Source organism: Elaeis guineensis, chromosome 16 (genome assembly GCF_000442705.2).
Source record: "Elaeis guineensis isolate ETL-2024a chromosome 16, EG11, whole genome shotgun sequence".
Taxonomy (NCBI): Eukaryota; Viridiplantae; Streptophyta; class Magnoliopsida; order Arecales; family Arecaceae; genus Elaeis; species Elaeis guineensis.
Window position 1 is genome coordinate 41,571,377 of NC_026008.2, and position 23,755 is coordinate 41,595,131.

At 44.3% G+C, this 23,755-nt stretch overlaps 1 protein-coding gene across 2 annotated transcripts; it reads right to left on the reverse strand.

Moving 5' to 3' along the window:
- Positions 1–670: 670 nt before the first annotated feature.
- On the reverse strand, positions 671–10,901 carry LOC105058929 (uncharacterized). Of its 2 annotated transcripts, XR_834192.4 has the most exons (13): positions 10,230–10,901; positions 6,896–7,012; positions 6,580–6,769; positions 6,188–6,354; positions 5,844–6,015; positions 4,439–4,506; positions 3,134–3,215; positions 1,742–1,799; positions 1,519–1,643; positions 1,332–1,424; positions 1,164–1,234; positions 889–1,066; positions 671–808 (listed from the first exon to the last, which is right to left on the reverse strand). XR_834192.4 is itself a non-coding variant. In XM_010942014.4 (12 exons), the coding sequence occupies exons 1-12, from the start codon at positions 10,700–10,702 to the stop codon at positions 940–942; spliced, it is 1,743 nt and encodes a 580-aa protein (XP_010940316.1). In that variant the 5' UTR covers positions 10,703–10,900; the 3' UTR covers positions 733–939. The 2 variants fall into 2 exon arrangements, 1 of the variants encoding a protein (XP_010940316.1); XM_010942014.4 differs by having other exon boundaries at positions 733–1,066; positions 10,230–10,900.
- Between the last annotated feature and the right edge of the window lie 12,854 nt (positions 10,902–23,755).

A 23,755-nucleotide genomic window follows, 5' to 3' on the forward strand; every position in this document is an offset into this window, starting at 1 on the left:
GAGGCATGGCAGCCGGCAGGTCCACAGAGAGGGGTGGGGCCGGGGGAGGCATGGCCAATGGAGACCATACGGTCCATAAGAAAAAAAAAAAACCCCGCACCCCCCCCACCCCACCCTCACCTGTGGCTCTGCCAATTGCCACCTCCACGGCTCTGCTGGCTGTGCCTCCCCCCCCTCTTCCTGACTCTGCTGACCGCCGCACCCTACCCCGTGGCGCTGCCGACTACGCCTCATCTGCTACAATGCACAGGTGACATCTTGATACCTCATGGTTTCACATAGTTTAAGCTAATGACAGAACGAAACAAACCTTAAAAATCACTATTTAGTGTAATTAGTAACAATTCTTAAAACTCATTAAATCAGTCTTCTCCAGATGGGGACAGATGTTGCCGCAAAGCATTGATAAAATGGTCTGACTGACAATTTATCCCCGAGCTCGCACTGTAACATTGTTTTAACCTATCTAATGATTTCTACAAGGTTTCGCAAACCCAAACTTAAAATTCAGTGGGTACCAACACATATCAACAAAACAACCAAAACAACAGTGTACACCGACCAATAAGCAGAAATAATCACTTCTTTAACCCAACATGCTTTAGCTTGACTGGATTGTGCACATCTCAATTAGTATTAAATTTCATGAGTCCTTGAAATCTATTGCACACAGCAGCAGGTGCAAGGCACCAGAGACAGTTGCATGGCACATCATTTGCCGGTTACAAAGCTCTGTAAAGCTGGCCTTTGATTTTTACAGGATTTGAGTGCTTGTACTGCAATTCCCAACACCCACCACCCCGCCTCCCTGGAAGCAGAACTTCAAAAAGAAAAGCACGTACATGGGGATCTGCTAAAAATGCACAATAACCGGCCAAAGAGACGAACCTCCTGACCCAAGCGGGCAGAGGATGCAACAAAAGTATCCATGCGATTCTGTCAACTGCTGCTCTGAAGCAGTGGTTCTGGCCGAGCCCTGTCATCAGCTTGAGAGCACGGGAGTTTCTGGAGAGAGCGGTATTGCAAGCGCACGCTTTCTCCACTGTCAAGAATCTTGAGGAGATACCTGCAAGTAAATTGCTAATCAGATACATGGTTTTAGAAACTTGTTACATCTCAACACAAGATATACTGAAAAAACCATAAAAACCCTGCGAAGTTACCAGCCATTCAAGCATTGGGATGTGATCAATGCTTCCCTTCCAACAAATTTGTCAGGGGTCCTCCTGTTTCCCTGTATACTTTCTACTGTCAACACTCTTTCAGGAGTCTATCATACTGCAGTACAGGTAATAACTTTGTAAGTACAGGCTTGCAGCAAAAGTAGTCACCTTGATCAACACTTTCTCATTCACTGCAAATGGATATTGAACTCCTTTTAGCGGTCTAGGGCTCTCACTATCGACTGCCACCTCACCATTTTCCTGATAATTTGACCAAATAAGTAAAAAGAATAACAATCGTGAAAACTTATTTTGGCCACTAAATTAGCGTTGCATTGGATTGTCAGAAGTGTACCTTGCCTAGTCTCTTCAGGGCATCCGTCTGCTCACCAACTTCTTTCCTGCGTTTTCGAAGAGAAGCATTATGGAAGAGTCTCCTGTCATCCTCCATCTTCACTGCAGTAGCTGCAGCTCTCAAAGCTGCAAGGAAATAGGATGAGTAAAAAAAGTTAATAATCAGCCAAAAACATACGAGGATCAAGCTTTACTGGAAAATTTTGCACAAGGTCTGCACATACCAAAGTTAGGGACCAAGGACCCAGTGTCTATTTCTGAACTGCAGAGAGTACATCTCGCCTGATTGAAAAAGAACATAGTAAAAAAAATAAACATTGATTATTCCTGAGCAAAGAAACCAAATGTTATGAATAAATAGTTTCATAAAAGATGCCAGTTAAAAATATACAACGGTCCTGAATTTCCTTAATCGAATTTGTATTAGAATTTTGCTGATGAAAAAATAGCACCCTTACAAATACAGAGAAAGGTTCATAGTAAAAATACCAACAGTTGCAGATTATACCCTGGGCAAAATTGACCAGGACATATTTTTCCAAATTGCTTAATGCATTTCCAGATAAAACCAATATGAAGCCCTGAGTCCTTCAGCCTAAAATCCTTTCAAAATTCAGATGTCGTTGCTGTTCCCTGATCCATAGGGTTCTTTTTTGTCTCTCACACCACTGCTGCTACCATAAGCCTATACTGATTTTTCTCTTAAATTTGCAGTTTAAAGGAGAGTTGCTACTAAAGTAGTCAAGTCCTTCAGCCTAGAATCCTCTCAAAATTCAGACATTGTCTTTTTTTTGAGGTGATAAATTCAGACATTGTCACTGTTTCCCAGTCCACAGGATTCTTCCTTGTTTACCTCTCACACCACTGCGGCTGCCATAAGCCTATGCTGAATTTTCTCTTAAATTTGCAGTTTAATGGAGAGTAAGTACTACTACCCTGCAAACTTTAATCCACTTTGAGAACACATATTAAGGGTAACTATTGGGTTGGGTCAGGTCAAAAAATCTTTCATCCTGAACCCAACCTGTTTATTAAACAGGTTAAAAACCCAGAGCTAAAACTGATATCCTTATTTATTCACCGGGTAAAGCGACCATCCCATGTAACCAATATCATAAACGGGTTGAATCAAGTCAAATGGTAAACTGGTTAAGCAGGTCTTAAATGGATTAAACAACCGGTTAAGTGGGTCTCAAATGGGTCAACAGGATCAGGTTAAATAGGCCTTAAGCAGGCTAAATAGGTTTTAAACAGGCCAAAACAGGTCAGAGATCCAACTTTGAAAATGACACACTTAATAAATGGGTCCAAGCAGCTTGACCTGTTTATGATCCAACCTATTTATGCCAAACACAAACCCACTTAAAGCAGATCAGCTGTGGGTCAGATTGTAAATTGCCACCCTATTCATAGTTTTCGCCAAGTCCACAACATTCAGTTCCTCTCACTTTTCCCCTCCAATATGCATTATCTGACTAGTTATTTTCTATTACCTATTGGAGGCTCAACTAATAAGTACCAATGTTAGTTTGATTACCAGAATTGTATCACCGTACTTCATATACTGCTTATTCAGAGAATTACATGAACACCAAATGAGAAGGATCTGCACATACCATTTCTATGACTTTCTTCAACATGTGGCCACCAAATGAATGTCCGCAAGATACAACCATAGCATCCTCAAGGAATGCCCCACTGTAATAACAGAATTTGACAAAATAAATCCATGAGAACCCATATCACCTTAGCGGCAGCACAAAATTGGGCATAAGAATAAGTCTGTCAAAAACTCATTTGGGTTGCACAGTCATCCAAAGTAGTTTAACACCTGGAGCTTCTCTGCTAAATGTAAGCAGAGATATGGCATTTGGATAAATTCAAGTGCTCTATTTCCATGTGATAACAATCACAGTAGCAAAACCACATAAATTTTCCTATAAAACATCTATTAGTGGGAAAAAAAATAATATATGTTATAGATACATATGTACGCACACCCATCAATCTGCAGTATGCATTACACATATTGAATAATGCATTAGAAGGGTATAAGTTCTAAAGGTAAAGAAGCTACATCGAAGAAATATTCTGGTGAATTATTAGGGTTCAAATGGAAACTACAGGAAAAGGTTATCTTGAATATCTTCTTCAAGCAGTGGCAAAAGATCCAGCCATGAGCACAAAAGAAGCTTAACGTGAAGAACATTTGCCTCTAATTCACCTAAAAAAGGTATATTTGGCTGTTTATGATTTTCAAAAAAGCAAAGGGGATCTGAACACCACTCAAGCCACTCAAGATTGATGAAGTGAAATTAGAGATGCCGATAATTTTAATGTACCAAGCTTGATATAATTCAATATAAATAATTGATGATAATTATGAAAGATAGAAATGATCTAAAGAAAAGGAAAGATGGAAATGCCTTTTCTAGAAGTTGTTAAACAGGCACCCAATAATATGTAATCTAAGAGAAGCTAAAAACAGGGTGAACAGAGATGTACAGTGGGTCAATAAGGATAACTAGACCAGAGGTCAATTTTGAGAAATGAAAATGAGTCAGGTACCAGGACTAGCTGATATACAAATGGATATATCGAAAATCATAGAAGAAATCATGTTAGTTTTATTATTCACTTAGCCTATGAGATCTTAATTTGCAGAAGATGACACTTTTGTAGGGCAACGATGGGTATCCATTTATTGAAATAAGTGGACTGATAAAATTGCAACTATTATCATGAAATCAAACTTATGAGGCACACCTTAAAATGATTGGATAGGGTAAACAAAATAATATCGACAAATAACAAGGACCAGTCTGATTTTTCTTCCTCCTCCCTAGCACAATGGTTTAAAAAAAGAACCGATGAGAAAACATCTAAAAAAAGTAAATATTAGAAAGAGAATTGACACTTACGATAAAGGGTCTGAGAGGACACTTCTCAATGATGGTTCCCTAATTAGGTTATGATCATCGCATGCCACCTAAGAGAAAATTCCAAACAGAAAGAAAAAGGCCAGAAATCAGTTATATGTTATTAATATAAAGAAAATGCAAATCGGCATGTTAAAGTTGTGAGAAACATGTGATACATGGTAAAATGGAATATCATCTGCTAGAAATGGTACTATACATTTTATTAAAATATATGATGAGAATGTTCTTTATAGCTCAATTGATATTGTTTGATAACTATATATTTGCCTGTTACTTATTTTGATCCTTTTACTGGTGAGGGTGTGGAAGTGCCATCATGACCATGACCCAGTAAAAACAATGGCATGATGAGAAAGCAAGGGCATAGAAGATGCACAATAAAGAATCATTACATGTAGTCTACAAAACATGAAGCAATAAGTCATTAAAGGAGTGTCTAAAGTAGTCAAGAAGTCAGGAATTTTAGAAAAGTCATATAAGGCAATCCATGAGTTCTCGTTCTGCTAAATATAAGTTGGAAATGACGATGGAATAGGAATAGTGTCTAAATAATTTGACAGGTTTTGTTTTCCTTCATTCTTTTCCAAAATTCTAGCCAGATTCTTCTCCTCTTTTTTTTCTTTTCTTGCTCTTCTTTCTTCTTCGAAACCTTAACTTTCTTTTTAGTTTTCACTAAAACAGACTGAACCATCATCTCTCTCTCTCTCTCTCTCTCTCGCTCGCTCGCCACCCCCCCCCCCCAACTTTCTGTTCAGACCAACCTTTTTTTCTGTAGTCTCTTTATGTGGGATTTCAACTTCAGCACCTCCTGATCATTATGAGATTGTATGCAGGGACTGTAAAGTTGTGAAGCACTAACAACATCACAAGATGTGGCAACCATTATCGGTTGGGCATCACAGATCCATCTTACATTTCTTATCCCTTTTAGATATTTTCTTTTATCCAAGACTTCCACCTAGACCTGTCCCTAATCTCCCAGCCCTAGGACCCTAACACTTTTGGCTCCACGCCTCCAACCAAAAACAAACCTGTTTTCTTTTTTGACAGAAATTCTTTACTTTGAGTCAAACTCTTGGATCTCCCGAGAAGAAAAATTTCGAAAGATCTCTAGTTTCTAGCTTGATTTGAAGCTAAATTTTATAACTTGTTTGCTTCATTTATAAACTGACAGTAATCCTAGAACTGGTACAACTTTTTGAACCCCCACTATTTAGGAGCATATCAGTCTTCTACAACAGTGGTAATTCTAACATCCCATAATTTTTAGTCAACAGTATAGAGTGGCATCCCCTATCTTCACAATTAGCTACAGACTGCTCACAAAATAAAGTAAAAGGAAAAAATAATATGAAGTAGGAGATGCTTCAAATAGTAAACTCACATAGGTATTATCAGGATGGTTGCACACATCTTCTTCGGCAGACAAGTCATCCATAAACTGGCTCACAGATATTGGTTGGTAACTTTGTGGGATTACATGGCCAGCAGCTGCAATTGGAGAGCAATCCAATATAGCATTGCTTTGAGGCATTAGTCTAAATGTCAGTGATGTCCTACAAACAGATAGACAAAATAAGTCAGGTATTAGGAATAAACTGGGTATCAATTGTGTGCACATGGTCATGAATTGTCCACTTTAAACTCCACTGTTAAAGCACATAGCAAGCATCAAGGTTCGGCAAACTTATGTGCATAAGCTAATGGCATATTGATGCAAATTCAAACCTTCCAGCAGTCATAATTCCTGAAGAATAGTCAGCAGCGATCCTATATGAGGCAGCTGGGCGGAGACCAGCAGTAGCATGACTAAGTGCCCTTCCTGTAACCAACAATAGGTCACTAGGACCTGAACCCCCATCTGCCAGGTACCAACGACCATTTGGATCACAAACCTATCAAAGAAGTAACTTAGCAAATGATTTCAAGCAACAGGAGTATCCAAATACAGAGAGATAATGATGTGCAATGGAAATGCATGCCAGCTATCTTCCTTAAATTTAGAAAAAGTTTAGAACTAAAATGGGAAGAGAGAAGAAAAAAAAACATTGGCATGATGCCTACACCAGAACCTTATGACTACTGGTTGCTCAAATTTCATACCTAAAGAAGCTAAATACCTGAATCCCAGGACTGTCAGAAGCAATTAATGTCAACAACCCTTTTTCTACTTCATTAGCCAAAGATTTTCCTCCTCCAATAAGCCCCTTGCCATTCTGTAATGAGGCATGAGAACAGGCTGCAACCAACACCGATGAAGAGACCTCATTGGCAGGTAGTGGGGTATCATCAAGCAGATGGTTGAAAACACTGCCAGAATTTCTCACTATCATTCACGGGAGAAAATCACTGAAAAACAATTCAACCAGATGCAACAAATCCATAGATATCAGATTAAATATCAGATAACACCAACATCCACAAAACCCATCTTACTCGCTGCGTAGACGAAGATGTCTTGCTATTGCACACAGCGCAGCACGAGCTGCCTTTCCCATACATGTGAAAGCATCATTCATGCATGCAGGTGACAGGTCTCCATCTTCCAAAGCCCTAAAATGTATTAAAATCAAAACAAAGAATTTAATCATTGCTAAATATAAAAATGTAAATCACCCTAATGTCAGCGAATTTTATGAAAAGTCATGCCAAATTGTACAGATGCACAAGGAACATTATGGCGCAGTTTACAACCCTTAGTTCAATCAATTAAATGATAACTTTCTCTTCACCCTAATGGCAGACATAATGAACCATCAGATGGCCAGAAGCCTTGAACATTGAGGATTTTCTATCCAGTAAGAGTATTTAATGTTGACCAACACTTGTATGTAGTAAAATATTTTATAAAATTGTACCAATTCTTAAATTTTTAGCCTTAAAAATAGCTAGCACCATACATCTTTATTTATCATATGACCAACACAGATACCAGTGCTACGAACAAATTCACCACTTCATAGACCCAATCATGGAGGGCGACTGCTTTTATACACAAAACTCTCTTTTCTTCAGAAATGCGGCATTTGAACCTGGAACCTCTCATCATTGCATGCCAACAAACGGATCCATGTCCCTTTCATTTGCCTCTCTCTGAGCACGCATGTAATGAATTTCCACTTGGCTTAGTTATGGAGAGCATGCATGAAAATCATTTAGCTAAGAGTAGCAAATCAACATACAATAACAAGAAAATAGAGTCAAGTCCAACAAACCATTGAAACCCTCAGCAAAATAATATCCTTAAATAAGGTTATTAAGCAACCCCATCCACTGTAGTCCCATCTGTAACCCACATGTCCATATCACAGTGCCATCTCTAAAGACATGAAAGCTAATCCGCACATCAGCATGCTCCACCACATCAAACCATTGCAACACCATCCATGATCCTTCATTGTCAATTCAATATACATCATAACTGGCTCCTTCAAAGCTTGAAGCAATAATTAATGCCTCCTTAAAGTCACTGAAGCCAGCTGATGAATGCCTACTTGGAAATCATGCATGACAGAACCTATTAAATCCCAACTTACCCAACAAAAACCAAACAATTTGATGTTTTAAATACATTCAAGGAGGATCTGAAAAACTCTGACATTCTAATCAACTATTACTATCTATATAATTTTGGACAAACATCTGTTGAATACTCCAAATTCCAGATGACCTGGACCATGCCAAGTGACTGACATGCTGAATTATGAAACTTGGTGCAAAACATGGCTGATAATTGCATCCTTGTAAGTATGTCAGATGATAGTCAAATAGCTGAAGAGCAAAGGAGACTTAAATTTGGCACAAAAGAAAAAGAATAAAAAATGTCTTCAAGCAAGTTAGTACAGAATCATTGTTGCATCACTTTTAATTGATTGGCAAACCCTTGGATCTAGGTGGTTGGCCATCTCACTAAAGAACCAGCAAAAAGTTCGAACACCTGTTCCAATGGTATATTATGGCCCATAAGCACATAATGCCTGATCATTACCCAAATAGAACATAGAGTTATACATGGCACAGTCAAGGAACAGGAAAAATTAGGACCATAATAATAATTATATAACCAGGGAAAGGACATCCATCAATGCTAGAAGAGCTAGTTAAGCAAATCCTCTTGATATGTCAAGGCTTTAACTCAGCAACTATATTAGCAAAGAGGTGATAGGATCTAGGTGACCAACTAGATGATCCAAAACCTCAAATAAGTTGTTAAAGAGTATCATCAACACAACCCAAAAACCCTAAAAACATGAACATATTTATGTTGCTTCACTCATCAAACCAGATATGTAGCTACAAACATAATATATGCACATCTATAAAGAGAATCCTAAAAGACAACCCTCCTAAACAAGCACTTTCTTGAAAACCCTGTTCCGAAGAAAATCAGTCAGGCCTGTTAAACCAGCTTTTTTATGATGCAAATAAACCAGAATATTGAGATGCTCATTAGTATTTCTAATGCTTATTATGCATGATAGGGATGCTTTGCACACAGAATGGTGACTGGGAAATGTCAAAAATGCAGCTTGTAAAATGGTAACCATAAAAGTCAAAAAGGTTTGAGACATGGGAACAAGCATAAACCCATGCAATCTGCACATGGGGGTTAGACTGCATACATATGATTCTTTCCGAATCCCCACAGTGGTGGAACCCTTGTATGCTAGGCTGCCACAAACATATGCAACACAAGAAACTAGACCGCAAGTTTTATTCCACTGATCCAGGGCTGTGTATATGTATCTACTTCTAATCCTGGCTCCCATCCAATGCCAAAGTTCTCTGGAATGGAAGTTTTCAAATCCTCCTTCCCTGATTTTTTCTGAAGCTATTTTTGACTCCTTGGGTTAAAAGTTTATCCAATATATGAATGAATTTTCCAGGTGTCATGAAGATTAATTCAAATTTATCTTGCACCACATAGCTCCCATCACTTCTTATGCTCAAGCCATAGTTAGACTTCTCTTAAGATCTGCCCTCTTCTCATAAGGTAATAGAAACCCATAACGTCACCGAAACACTCCATAATGCTTACTAGTGTACATAGATCAAACATTTAAACAGAGCAAGGGAATGTCCCATTCTTCAAATGAACATTTAAAATAAGAATAAAAATGCTTGTATTCTAACTCACATAAGGTGCCACTTATCCTGTCATGGTATGATAATATATATTAAAGACCCAGAGGGGCACACCGACCAAATATTTGAAATTATAGGAAGTCAAGATAGCATCAAAACAAGTATGCACCAGGATCAGATGTGTATGCACCAATTCATGACTCTAAAATAGTATTTGATAAAGGCAATCTGCAAAGCAGAAATATACATCAACAATGAAGCATTATCAAAAGCTCTATCCGTGGTAATCTCTTTATTCAAAATTACAGAAGTTTGCAAACAAGAATGCCTTTTAATCATAGGTTTAAGACTAGATAGATATATACGATCAAAACATGCATCTTGATAATTCACTACCAAGTCAAGAAACCAAACTGATCCAAAATCAGCACATACTCCGGTAATCTGACCCACAAGTTGGTCCCGTCATGGATTTAAAACAATAAAGTTCCATGTCTGTATTTACCCTATCACGATGGCAGCCGAAAAAGATTAATTTTCCCCTCCTAAAATAAAATTTCTTCTAATTGATTCTTAACAAATTTTTCGTTGTATTCCATATTTTCAGCAATCACGAATCAAAATTGAGCTACAAAAGACAAAAAAAAGGGACTAATTTTTATACAACTTTGAATCCATTTCCCACCTTCCAGCGCGGTAGATGTAAACACCGCGGCTCGCCTTCCCCCCACCGCCACTACTGCACCGCGCTCTTGCTTTAAAGTACATCCTCACCGACTCCAGCGCGCACCGCACCACCACAGCCTCCTCGCTCCCGAGCTCGATCACCACCGCGTTGTGCCTCATCAGCGACCCCGACAGCAACTCCACCGCCCTAGCATAGGCCGCTCCCGGAGCACCCTCGTAGGGAGCGATGTCCGCCAACCTCACCCTCGCGACGGGCGCGCTCTCGGCCAGGTCGAGGCCGGACGGTGGCGGGCGGGTCGTGGAGCTGGGAGGCGGGGGGAGGGGAAGGAGGCCGAGGGAGAGTGGGGACGGGAGGTGAGACTGGAGTGGCGCCGGCGACGATCGGGCGGCGGCGGAGGCGGAGGAGGGTGGAGGGGCGGAGAAGGGAGCCGGGGCCATGGGGGCGGACATCTGGATCCGGGGGCCGTTCATCGGACATCGTGCGTTCGCCGGGAGGGTCGAAGATCGAGGAGGGGGCTAGGGTTAGGGTTTGTAGGGAAGGGACCCATGGCGGATATCGGGCACTTCCAAACGTTTGCACGAGCTTTGCTAGGTTTTTACTCCGATTGAACTCGAGCTCTCCTTTATTGTCGGCTTTTACTTTGTTTTCTTTTTTATTTCTTCCGTATGTAGGCTGGTGATCAGAGGGGAGAGGAAAGGAAGGTGTTTATTTTTCCTCAGAAAACGGACCTTTCGTTTTGTACTCGACGCTCCCTGGAAAGCTGAGGTGGCAACTTGAGCACCGGAAGTTACAACTGGGTAGCTTTCTCCAGGTCCCTGTCGTACCTTATTTGGCCGGCAGGATGATGATTTATGAGATGTGGTTTGTGTTATTAAGTTCCGACAAGTTCAGCTGGACAATTGCTTAATTGGGCCAGTGAAGCCCAGAAAGAGACTGGCTTGTGTAGCCCGTTAGGCTTCTTTGTCCAAATTTCCAAATTTCACTTTAGAGAAATTCTTTGTGCACCGCGGATGGTATAAAAAATTTAACATGAAGCATACTATATTATTTAATTAATTTATATAATTACTATTTTTTAATATATATTTAATATCTATAGTTTTATTTTTTTATTTAAAAATTTTGAATGACGAAAATACCCCTATTCTTTAGAAAAAATTATGACATCTTATGTCCATATGACATCTTGGGTGCAGCATGTCATAAATTTGGCATAGAATGTCATAATATATCATAAAATATTATAATTTTTTTCAAAAAATAATAATAATTTAGTCATTTAAAATTTTCAAACGAAAAAGTAAAACTTCATGCATTAAATGTGTGTTGGAAAGTGGTTGGATAAAAATGCCCCTCCCATATTATGACATCATAGGCTAAATTATGACATGCTGCATGCATACAGAAAGTCATAATTTAATACAGAATATAATAATATACCATAGAATATCATAATTTTCTGACCATATTATGACATCCTGCATGTAGAAAGTCATAATTTGACGTAGGACGTCATAATTTTTTTCAAAGAGAAGGAATATTTTTGTCATTCAAAATTTCAAATGAAAAAATGGAACTATAAACATTAAATGTACGTTAGAAAGCGGTGGCTATATGGATCAATCAGATAAAATAGTGCACTGTATGTTGAATTTTCTACACTGCTTGCGGTCAGAGGTGGACCGTTGGGAGGGGCAAGGGGTCCTTAGCCCCCCTCAACTTTTCCACACCTTTTATACATAGGTTAGGTTTTTTAGGCAAAATTTCACATATATAGGTGTTTGGCCCTCCTAAAATTGATTGGCATTAGCTGTATTTAAGTTTAGAAAATCTTTTAAAAGGAAACAAATTATGAGAACCAGTCTCCTTGCCGACTTCGCCGGAACCAAATGAAAAAAAAAAAGAGAAAAGAAGAGAGACTCAGGGTGAGGGATCAGGAAAGAGGCCGTCTTTGATTCAAATAAGACATCGTATCTCTTGTACCAAAAAAAAAAAGGGACACCATATCCCCTGTTTATTCATAGCCATAAGAAACTGAGGAAATGATAAGGATCTTGAGGGTTTCGATAAGAGACGTGCATCGATAAGTAAGGATGAGATTGAGTCTTATCCGAGGAGGAGTGACTGTCTGCGACGACCTTCGAGCTACCTCGCCAAAGTCCTCCATCTCTCTAAAAATCCTATCCCTCTTTTGTAAACCTGTCAACCCCTATTTCAGAAGTTTTCGAGAGAGATACCATCGAAATCTGCGCCAACGACTGCTGTCATCACTGCCGCCACCATCTCCAGTGAGCTTTCCTTCCTCCACTTCCTATCCGGTGAGATATCCCTCTTTCTTTCCTTTCTTCCTTTTTTTTTGAGATCCCTATCATCGTCGTTTGGACCGCCGCCTCTGACCGTTACCATGCCACCACAGTTATCAGCCGATTTGGCTACCTCACTGCCAGAATCCCACCTTCAATTGCCCCTTTAGGAATCCCAATCGATCATGGGTTCGATCAAGGAAGAGGATAAAAGAGAGAGTCAGAGAGAGGGATTAATTGTGGGTGAACTGACTCAATCCTTTTATTTTGAGTCTAACCCATTGACTAGATTTAACTTATTGAGCCTAGATTAATCTTGATAATGTGGATCTGATGCAAATCTAGACCCAAACTCAAGTCAGATTGAAATTTTTTGTAATTCATCTTAATTTGTCATAAATTAAAAATTAATAAAATTTATTATTTATTTGTTCTAGAGACTTTATCTTCGGACGAACATTGGATCTAGGGATCAGACTTTGAAGATCATAGAATTTTGAAAAGGATCAACGATGAGTTTCTTCTTATCTTTGGATTTATTTTTATGTGTATATTTATTTATTTAAAAATTAAATTTTATATATAAAATATTTAAAAATTATTGAAATTTGAAATTAGATTTTTTTATCGATTATTTAGTTATTTATATCGAGAAGGAGATAGTTGAAAATTTTACAGTGAATTTTATTATTGATGAATTTAGTACTACGAAAGAACGTCGAGTTTAATTCAAATAATATTTATAAAAAAATTATTTAAATTAATTTTAATTATTTATTAATATTTTTTATTTATATATTTTTTTTGGCTCCCTCCGTCCGTTAAAATTGGTGTGGTCCGCCCCTGCCCGCGGTGTACAAAGAACTTTCCTTTTACTCTATCAAAGCTCAGGTCCCTAAGCAAACCCCACCCCCTCTGCCAAAAAAATACGCGCACACACACCAACTCAAGACAGCAACAGCAACAACAAGGGCTTTTATTGCAGCCATGTCTTGCAAGGTATAAGTTGATGCCAGATTGAAGTGAGTTTAAGATTAGATCTCAAACCATGCATATTTTTGCATCAAATTCATGCCTCAAGGATTTTTTGGTTGTCAGCAAGGTTAATTGAGACAACTTCAGTCTTTATTACTTATCAGTATTTATGATACATGCTCTAAGATAAACAACAAAGTGTGTTTAACATGTTATTTTTCTAGACATGCCATGCCAATTTCCAATACTCATCACTAAATGAAATAAAATAAACACATCTCTTTAAGTTTAAATTCCAATGTAATCAAAGTTATAAAAAGATGAATGGTAAAAAGTTGAAGGTAATTAAATTTCATCAATATCCCTCATTGTTGAGTGCATCCAACCCTTTAGAGGTGGATAAAATATGATTATAAAAGTTATCCCCTTTTTTTTAAGAAAAGAACAACTTAAGTGGGGTGCCATATGAGAAAGTTATGGCCTCCAAAAATTTTGATACACTATTTAGCTTATGATGTAACATATATTGCTTATGTATCCTATCTAGACTAATTTGAAGTGGCTAGAATGACTCATAGTGGGTTTAGTGATCCTCCGGGATGGGAACCCATGCACCCTATTAGCATCTCAATGCGCCCATGCGAGCCTAGGCGCATGAACAAATGTTGTGCATGTAGTTAGTATAACAACATGGTGCATGTGATAGAGGATTGCATCCCATGGTTATATGTGGCTTTCATGACCTTGTTATTCTGAAAGCCCCTGTTAATTTTAATTTATTTCATAACTAAAGTTTGGAGTTAGGATTGCCTAAACTCAGCAGTGATTTAGAAGAAGCATAACATATGAGCAGTATGTGCTTCATGAAATGCCGAAGACTAAAAATGGAACATCTTTTGACATCCATGTTGATTGTCAGATGTCTCTCTCTCAAAAAACAAAAAAAAAGAAAAAAGAAAAAAAATAAAGAATATTGACGGTCCAATAAATCCCATGAAGTGCTATCCTCTGCCCTGTTTAAGTAGTTATACTTGCAAAGCTCCTTAGTTTTTCCCGTTATTCAGTAAAAGCTTCTCCAGTAACCTACTCTTGACTTCAGTATAACACTGTAGTACCAACATTACGAGGTTCTGTCCCAAGATTGATAATAACAATTTATTTAAACTTTCTATTAATCTGTTTGGATTACGGCATGCATTTAATAGTATGACTCGAGACTGAAAAGCATGCTTTTTTTTTTTTTTTTTTTTTGCCCAATAATATGTGTTTGCTTTCATTTCATGTTATCACTCTTTTGCATTGATCTCACTTCAGGCAGATAAGTGTTATATAAACATAGAGAATGTAAACACATGAAGTGAACAACTATTATGTGAAACCATTTGGTGCATCTCTTAATCCGGAGCCCAAATGTTTGATTTCCCATGAGGTAGTTTTGAGTAATTTATTAACATCTTTATTTGTGATGAAGGTGCAGATGGAGATACATAGTGCAATCAGCAATTGAATCGAAAAAGACAAAAAGTTAAAATCTAACCCAAAATATGGGCGACAAATTTTGTTGTGGTCAAAGGCTCATGGTTCTGTACGTAAGATATTATCCACTCTGATCCATGAGTCTCGTGGTTTTATCCTTCAAAAAGTATCTTACGTGGAAAGGATGGTCTTTTCCTATATAAGCCAAAGTTTTCTTTGACTCACAACTAATGTGGGACTAATGATACCTTCTTTTTTATACTACAACATGCCCTTCAGTCAATGAAAAGCTTGTGTACAGACGAGAGGTGCCCAGTTCCTTTCCTGGCACGCCACTATTGCAGCCAAAAGCTCATGCTTAGCATGTGAGATATTATTCATTCTAACCCATGACTTCATGATTTTGCCCTTTAAAAAGTGCCGTACAGGAGAAGGATGATCCCTTTTTATATAAGCCAATGTTCCTTTTGATTTAGAATCAATGTGGGACTAATGATGCCCTTCCTTCTATACTATAATAAATCTTATATTACTTTTAGTCCCAGCACTCTGGCTCGGATGAAGTCTTCTATTCGTAGTGTGTTTCATATTCAAGAGCAAAAGTCCATTTGGCAATATCTTGAGACATCTCATATCGAGTAGATCTATGTGCATTAGTGATTTTCAGCTTTTGTTAGGTAAGATAACTCAAAAAATTGCAGCATGCAAGTGGAAGCATTTGTCACGTGCTGGTCAAGCCATATTGTTTCAATCGGTTTTGTCATCTACATTCTTCTTTATGCTTTCATCCTTTGTCCCAATTCTGTTGGATTTACTTTCTAAACTTTAAAATGAATTTAGAGCTTTTCTTTGGAGACACTCTACTGATCGGAAAGGATTTCACTAGGTTGTATGGGAGAAAGGCATGTTTGCCTAAAGCTTATGATGGTTTGGGATTAACTTCGCTATCTCAGCATAGATATCACTACTTTTGAAAGTTGGCTGCTCTAGTTATTTTGGAGCCAACCTCTTTATGGGCCTAATTAGTTTATACAAAGTATCATATTTTTTTGGTTCTTGGTTCTCCTACCATAAGCTGAGGCATTGCTCTCATGTTTGGGTTAAGATTTGCACTATTGGATCTTTGGTGCAATTTCGATTTCTATACTTAATTAGTTCAAGTGATTCTATCAATATTTAGACTGATCCATGGATGTCTACTATTCCTCTTATTGCTTCTCCTGCTTACCTTAATATAGAGACACAATGTCTGAATGTGAAGATGATTGATCTTATTACTGACTTAAGAACTTGGCATCTTGGTCATTTACAATCCCTATTCTCTTTTGAAATGATGAGTTCTTATTCCGTAGGGATTATGGTCTGATCAGAAGGTTTGGAGGCCAACTAAATTTACTACACTTTCTGTAAGAGATATATCTAGGTTATTTCATTCTGCTCAAAAATCTGCTAATGAATTTCACTGTGTTTGGGTTTGACAGTTACCTATTGCACTTAGGGTAAAAACTTTCTGGTGGCAGCTTAGTTGGGAAAGATTTTCTTGTAAGTCAGTTTTGGCTTACTGCCATATTATTCCATTGTCCTACCAAGATTGTAATACTTACCCAGGTAAAGCTAAAGATTGTAATCATGTGCTTATTTCTTGTTCGTTTACACATGACCATTGGTAACAACTGGGTCATATGTGCCAAGTTGATTTCTTGGCTAATTCTTTGTTAGTGTTGCTTGATTACATGGCTTATTCCTTAGTAGAGCAGGATAAGAAATTACTTACGGCATATGCGGTATGGTTGATATGGTAGACAAGGTGTGATAGACTTTTTAATCATTCTCAATCTTCCCCGCAACAGATTATTCGTAAAGCGTATATGTGTGCCATCCAGGCATTGGTATAGTATTTCCTCCTCTAAATTGATCACTTCATCCTTCTTGTTCTCTTCGCTACCCCCTCTCTTCGGCACACTTAAAAGTGAACTTTGATGCATCGGTTCTCTTACATTAAGCTACGACTGCTTATGTCATCAAGGATGATCGGAGAAACTCTTGCAAGCAGGAGGTAAACAATTATTGTGTTCTGCTCCTTTTGTTGAATTAACAACGGCCTCATTAGGAGTAAAGGCGACGGTTCAGGATTTCCAAGCCACTCGTATTTGGATTTGTTGCGGCCAATCGCCTCGTCGTCCGATCGTCGGGGAGCGTGCACCTGCAAAAGGAAGTCCGCACTGACCGGAGGCGGCTCCGGCGGGGACCCTCCGACGGTCAAGTCAGAGAGGTGACTGGGCAACAGTGAAATGCAGACAGAGAGCTCTGAGAAAGAGAGAGAGAGGGAGAGGAGCAAGCCTGCGTATGTGGGAGAGACGGGCGGATCGATTCTTTGCACTGTTGCCTTCCCCGGTATATATAGTGGAGCTAGGTATGGCGCCGTCATTAATGGCGCGGACAAGTGAGGAACTGTCAACTCACTGTGGATTGTCAGAGTCGCCGTGAAAACGTCATGTCGTCGTGTGGCCGTCCAATCACCAGGGTTGACCCGGCTCTCGGCGGGACAATGCCCCTAGGTAACTGCGCCGCATGTCCGTGTCAGAGCTGACAACGTCTGGCGACTGTACGGTGGTCGGAGGGGCCGACCGACCCAAGGTCGGTAGCCAGCCGAGTGGTGTCGGGCCCCTCCATCGGTCGGCGAGCTTCATGTGAGTCGGCCATCGAACCTCGGGGTTCAGTCGGTCGGGATGGATACGTCCGACATACCCCCAGTCGGCGATGGGCCGTTGGACGGCCGGCGGTTAGCCGCTGATGGCATCCGTCAGTCGATCGCACCGACCGACGATCGGTCGTCCCGACCGACGATCGGTCGGTCTATCGGCCAGTCGGAGTCGTCCGTCGGAGGCGGTTGGACCGTCAGTCGGTCGGTCGGGCCACCGACGATCGGTCGGTCGGTCGGGCCGCCGGTCGGTCGGACCCTCCGACAGTCGGTCGGTCGGTCGGTGGGCATCCCCCAACAGTTGCCCCCCTCCACTCCTAGGTCGGGTGGTGAGCTGGCCGATGCTTCCATTCGGGCAGCAATCCCAGACGACTGGGAGTGGATTTGTCGCACGTGTAGATCCGACCGTACCGTCGGATGATCCGATGTCAGACGCCTCATGAATGTCCAGCGATTCGGACGTCTAGTCGATGTCAGAGGTCACGTCGGCGTCAGGTGTCAGACGCCACATCTTGTCGTCGTCAGTCGTCACGTCGGTGCCAGAAGATCGGGCGTCGGACGATACGGCGTCAGTCGATCGGATGTTCGGCGCCGATTACGGGAGAGAGGGCCGCTGTCAGGCGACCCATCGGGAACGCGAACCGGCACGGGCGCGTGAATGCAGGGTCGCGCCCCGCGTGCCGCGTGTCAAGGTGGTTGGCCGGCGCCCCCTCCGACATTTAATGTGGGCGGTGCGGCCGTCCCGGGACGGGGCGCGCCGACTCCTCCGCCAACCGGTGGGCGCCATGCGTCGCGCATCTGCAGGTCTTCGGTCAGCGCGGAAGGATCTCGTCCGTCGGTCGGCCCTATATATATAGGACCTCCCGGACCCCTGACCCACATTTGCAACATTTTACTGGGGGAAACTCTGTCCGGGCGATTTCTCAGTCGTCGCGGGCAGAGCTCTTCTTCGCTTCCGGAGGGTCCATCTGGTCCATGGTCCCCCCTTCTCCTTCTTCCTTCCTTTCTTCTCTTTCGGTCCCTGCATAATGACCAGGAAACCGACTCAGGGAGCTCGGTCGGGGAACCCGACCGACGACTCCCGATCGGCTCCGGAAGATGAGGCCTCCTCGCTTTCGGGGCCGAATGTCGATCAGCTTCGGAAGCACTATCGCATCTCGGAGCAGTTTCGGCTCTCCGCTCCAGGGGTCGGCGGTCGGGTCAACAACCCTCCGCCTGGCGATCTGGCGCTGTACGTTGAAGACCTTCGCGCGGGTCTTCGACTTCCGATTTCGGAGTTCGTCCGGAATCTACTTGATTACTACGGACTCTGTCCGGCGCAACTGGCGTCGAACTCTGTTCGTTTAATCATTTCTTTCGCGCTGTTGTGTCAGCTCTTGCCGACCAACCCCCGCGTTTCACTCTTTCGGGCCTTCTTTATGCTCCGATCCCACCCTAAAGCCCGAGGGTGGTGGCTCTTCAACCCCCGGAAGGGTCTTGCTTTCATAACTGGTCTTCCATCGTCCATTCATGGATGGAAGAACCAGTTTTTCTTTGTTTCCTCTTCTTCTTGGGGCTTTCCTTCTCGTTGGGGTATACCCCGAACCGAGGCCAACGACAACAGTCGGGTGGATGCGGACGACCGGGAGGACTTCCACCGACTGAAGGACATGTCGGTACCGAAGCAGAGGGAGCTTGTTACCGAACAAGCTCTCTATGACGCCGGCTTGAGTCTGGTCCCCCGAATAGGTATCGCCCGATCCTTCGGCTTTTCTTTTTGTTTATCTTTTGGTCGGCCCTTGGTCCAGCCTTTAACGCTCTTGTCGGTATTGCAGGGACACCACCGAGGATGAGGCCGACTGATGCCGAAATTTGGCAGTTCGCCTCGAGGAAGAGGCCAGCGTCGGAGGCCAGCCCTTCGCGTCCTGCAAAGAAACCAACCCCAGCTCCGCCAACCGTCGAGGCATCGGCGACCGACCAGTCGGAGCCGGTCATAGCCCTCGTGGCCCCGACGGTCCCAGTTGAGGAGAGGCCGACTGAGGAGGCGGCCGAAGAAATATCGGCGGTTTCACCGGTGCGGGTGGAGCCGGATGATGTTCGGGAAACCGAACATCGTCCGGCGGCGTCCGTTGGCGCAACGGGGGGCGCCGGGTCGAACTCCAGTGTGCCGTCGCTGCCAGTCCCGTCGGTCGGGGCAGCTGATCGGGGGAAAGCCCCGATGGAGCCCGCGGAGGAAGATAGGTCGGGGAGCCGCTCAATGCCTCCCGGCGCATACTACCCGAGGGTGCATCGGCGTTGGCCGACCACAACCTCGCGAGGAGGTTGTGCCAAGGGATCCTCCTCCCAGCCGACGTAGAGTCGCTGCGGTCCCGGCAGGTAGCCGAGATGCTGTCGCGGTTCTACCCGACGATGGTTGAGGTAAGCTTCGCATCACTTTTCCCTTTAACTTAGAAATTTTTCGGGTTATGCGATTCTGACGAAGCTTTTTGATCGGCAGCTGATCTTCACAATGTCCGAACTGGAGGTCGGGTACCGAAGGTTCGGCAACGTTCGGGCGGCCTTCAAGGAGAAGTCGGCGGCGGTCGAAGCTGAGAGGGCAATGTTGGCCGACCAACTCCAGCAGTCGGCCGACCGGGAGGCCAAGTTAGTCGACGAGGTCTCCCGGCTTGGGTCCGAACTCCGGTCGGCCAAGAAAGAGGCCAAGCACAAAGGTCGGGCCGTGCGCCGTCTTCGACGCGAACGGGATGGTGCAACTGCCGAACTTCAAGGGGAATGCGAGCAACTTCGGGTCAGCCTGGAGAAGCTTGCGGAAGCCGAAGAGGAGCTGTCCATCGCCCAGATCGACGCCGAAATGGCGAAGGTCGAGGCGGAGTCGGCGAGGCAGGAGCTCGCCCGAGCTGAGGACGAGGCAAGGTCGGCGAGGGAGTCGGCCGATCGGGCGGTGGAGGACTTCCGGTCCTCCGACCAATACCGGGAGGAGATGCTCGAATCGGGCTTCGCTTCATACCGGGTCGGGTTCAAGGACGGTCGGGACGCCGTCCACGCCTTGTACCCGGAGTTGGACGTCAGCCGCGTCGTCCCGCCGCTAGCCGAGGAGGAAGGAGCCGAAGGAGAAGGAACGGAGGAGATGGTCAACCAGCCGTCGGGAGGCATCATCGTGGGGGAGGAGGCCATCCCGGAGCAAGTGCCGACCGAAGTTCCTTCGCCGACTGAAGCCCATCCTTCGGCGGCCGACCCAGCGCCGCTAATGGCCGAGACGCCGATCATCCCCGATCCTCCGTCGGTCGAAGAGATCGACTAGGACGGATGATCGACCCTGCCGACCATCTGTACTTTTTGAAAATACATGTAATCGGGCGTCGACCCGACTTTGTAATTTCTTTTCATCAATGAATGAGACTTCTTTCTTCTTTCTTCCTGTTTGTAATGCCGACTATAGCTGTGATGTCGAACTTTAGTTGCTAACTTAAGCAAGCCACTAACTCACGTGAGTCGGTAGGACTCCGACAACTTGCGCAGCCCCGAAAGTAGAATGGGTCCCGACTTTAGGTCGGCTTCCAATAGTCGAAGTCGTCAGTCGGGAGCCGACCGAACCTAGCAAAGGTTCGGTGGCCGGACTTCCATAGATGCATTTAGTCGATCGTCGTCCGGCGCAGTGTCGGGGGAACGATAGTAAGTCGGGTCCCCACGCTCTTGCGTCGGGTTCTCTGTCTTTTGACAGACGGTGGCAAGCCGAATGTCGTTCAGCCGGCCGTAGGTCGGTCGGCAAGTCGTGGGTGCGACTAAGGTCGCGTCGTGTGATAGACGGTGGTAAGCCGAATATCCCTCGACCGGCCGTAGCCTGGTCGGAAGTCGCGACAATAGTCGCGTGGGCTTTTAGCCTTTCTTCGGTCGGGGCCCGATCGCCCTGTCGGTCGATGGATTCTGCCCGAAAATTTGACCGTAGAAGGAGTATGAACTCCCGTTTGTAAGAGTCCGTCGGCCCTTGTGAAGGTCCGACGAGTCGTCGAAGGAGTGTCGACTCCTGTTATTGTAGATGCGTCGGTGCTCGCAAGAGTCTGACGCGTCGTCGGTGCTAAGTCCACGTCGATATGCTGTGGCTGAGCGCCGATCACTAGTCGAAGATTTTAAGACTCCGAGATTTCAAACTGAACTTGTATTCCGCCTACTGAATTTCAAAATTCACTGGTAATACAGCTTCAAGTTGTCGGCGTTCCAAGTCCGGGGAATGGGTTTCCCCTCAAGGGTCTCCAGCCGATAGGCTCTCGGCCCGAAGGTGTCAGCAACCTTGTAGGGTCCTTCCCAGTTGGGAGCCAGCTTCCCTTGGTCCAAGGGCTTCGACACTTCTGCCTTCCTCAAGACTAGGTCGCCAGGCCTGAAGAGCTTTGGTCTGACCTTAGCGTTGTAGTACCGGGCGACCCTCTGTCGGTATGAAGCCATTCGGATTTGAGCCTCATCTCGCAGTTCGGGGAGGAGGTCTTAGGTCGGCCCTCCGACTTTCGGAGTTGTCTGGCTCTTGGCACTGCTCGATCCTTGAAGATGGTAGGCCAATCTCGAGCGGGATCATAGCTTCTGTCTCGTAGGCCAAACTGAACGGCGACTCTCCGGTCGGGACGCGGGGGGTCGTTCGGTAAGCCCACAGAATGGAGCCCAGCTCGTCGACCCAGAGACCTTTGGCTTCGTTCAGTCGGGTCTTGAGTCCATGGAGCAAGGTTCGGTTGGTCACCTCAACCTCACCGTTGGACTGTGGGTGCCCGACTGAAGTTAGTCGGTGGCGGATGTGGAACCTGGCGCAGAAGTCTCTGAAGTCTCGGTTGTCGAATTGCCGTCCGTTGTCGGTGATGATGGTGTGCGGCAATCTGAACCTGAAGATGATGGACTTTTGGATGAAGTCCTCCATCTTCCGCTCGGTGATCTGCGCCAAGGGCTCGGCCTCGACCCACTTCGTGAAGTAGTCGATGGCGACAACGATGAACTTCCTCTGGCCCGACGCCGGTGGGAATGGGCCGAGAATATCGACTCCCCACTGGGCGAAGGGCCACGGAGCGACAATGGGAGCGATCTGGCTGGCCGGTTGGTGCTGAATATTGGCATACTTTTGGCATGGCTCGCACCTTCGGACCAACTCTGCCGCATCCTTCTTCATGGTCGGCCAGTAGTAGCCTTGTCGCAAGACCTTGAAGGCTAAGGACTTGCCCCCCAAGTGGTTCCCACAAATTCCTTCGTGAACCTCTCGGAGAGCGTAGTCGGCGTCGGTCGGCCCCAAGCACCTGAGCAGAAGGAGGGAGAACGACCTTTTGTAGAGTCGGCCGTCCATGATCACATACTGCGACGCCGTCCATCGGAGTCGCTTGGCCTCCGTGGGATCCTCGGGACTGATCCCGTCGGTCAGGTACTGGGCGATCGGGTCCATCCAACTCGGTTCGGACGTTAGCTGCTGTACTTCTTCGACCCAATCGATGCTCGGCTGCTGGAGGTTTTCGACGAACGTCCGACCCAAAGAGTCATAGGCCGACGTTGCCAATCTGGAGAGAGCATCGGCGCGGGCATTCTCCGTCCTGGGGATGTGGGAGATCTCGAAATACTCGAGGCGTGCCACGAGGTCCTTCACCTTCTGAAGATACTGATCATGATCGGATCTCGCACCTCGAAGTCGCCCTTGACCTGCCCCACGATCAGCTGAGAGTCGGAGAATGCCCGGAGGCTGTCGATGCCCAGCTCCTTCGCCATCCTCAAGCCGGCGAGGAGTGCCTCGTATTCGGCTTGATTGTTGGAGGCCTTGAAGTCGAACCGGAGGGCGTATTCGGTGACCACCCCATCCGAATTCGTGAGCAGGAGCCCGGCCCCGCTTCCCTGAGCGTTCGAGGCTCCGTCGATGTGGAGTACCCAGGTGGAGATCGGGTCTGGCTCAGAGACCGTATCTCATCCCGGGTCTTCAGCTCCCGACCCTTGGTCGGTCGTCGGGCATTCGGCGACGAAGTCGGCCAAGACCTGGGCCTTCAGGGCAGGCCTTGGTCGGTATTGAATGTCGAACTCGCTAAGCTTCATTGCCCACTTAGCGAGTCATCCAGATGTGTCGGGCCGGCGCA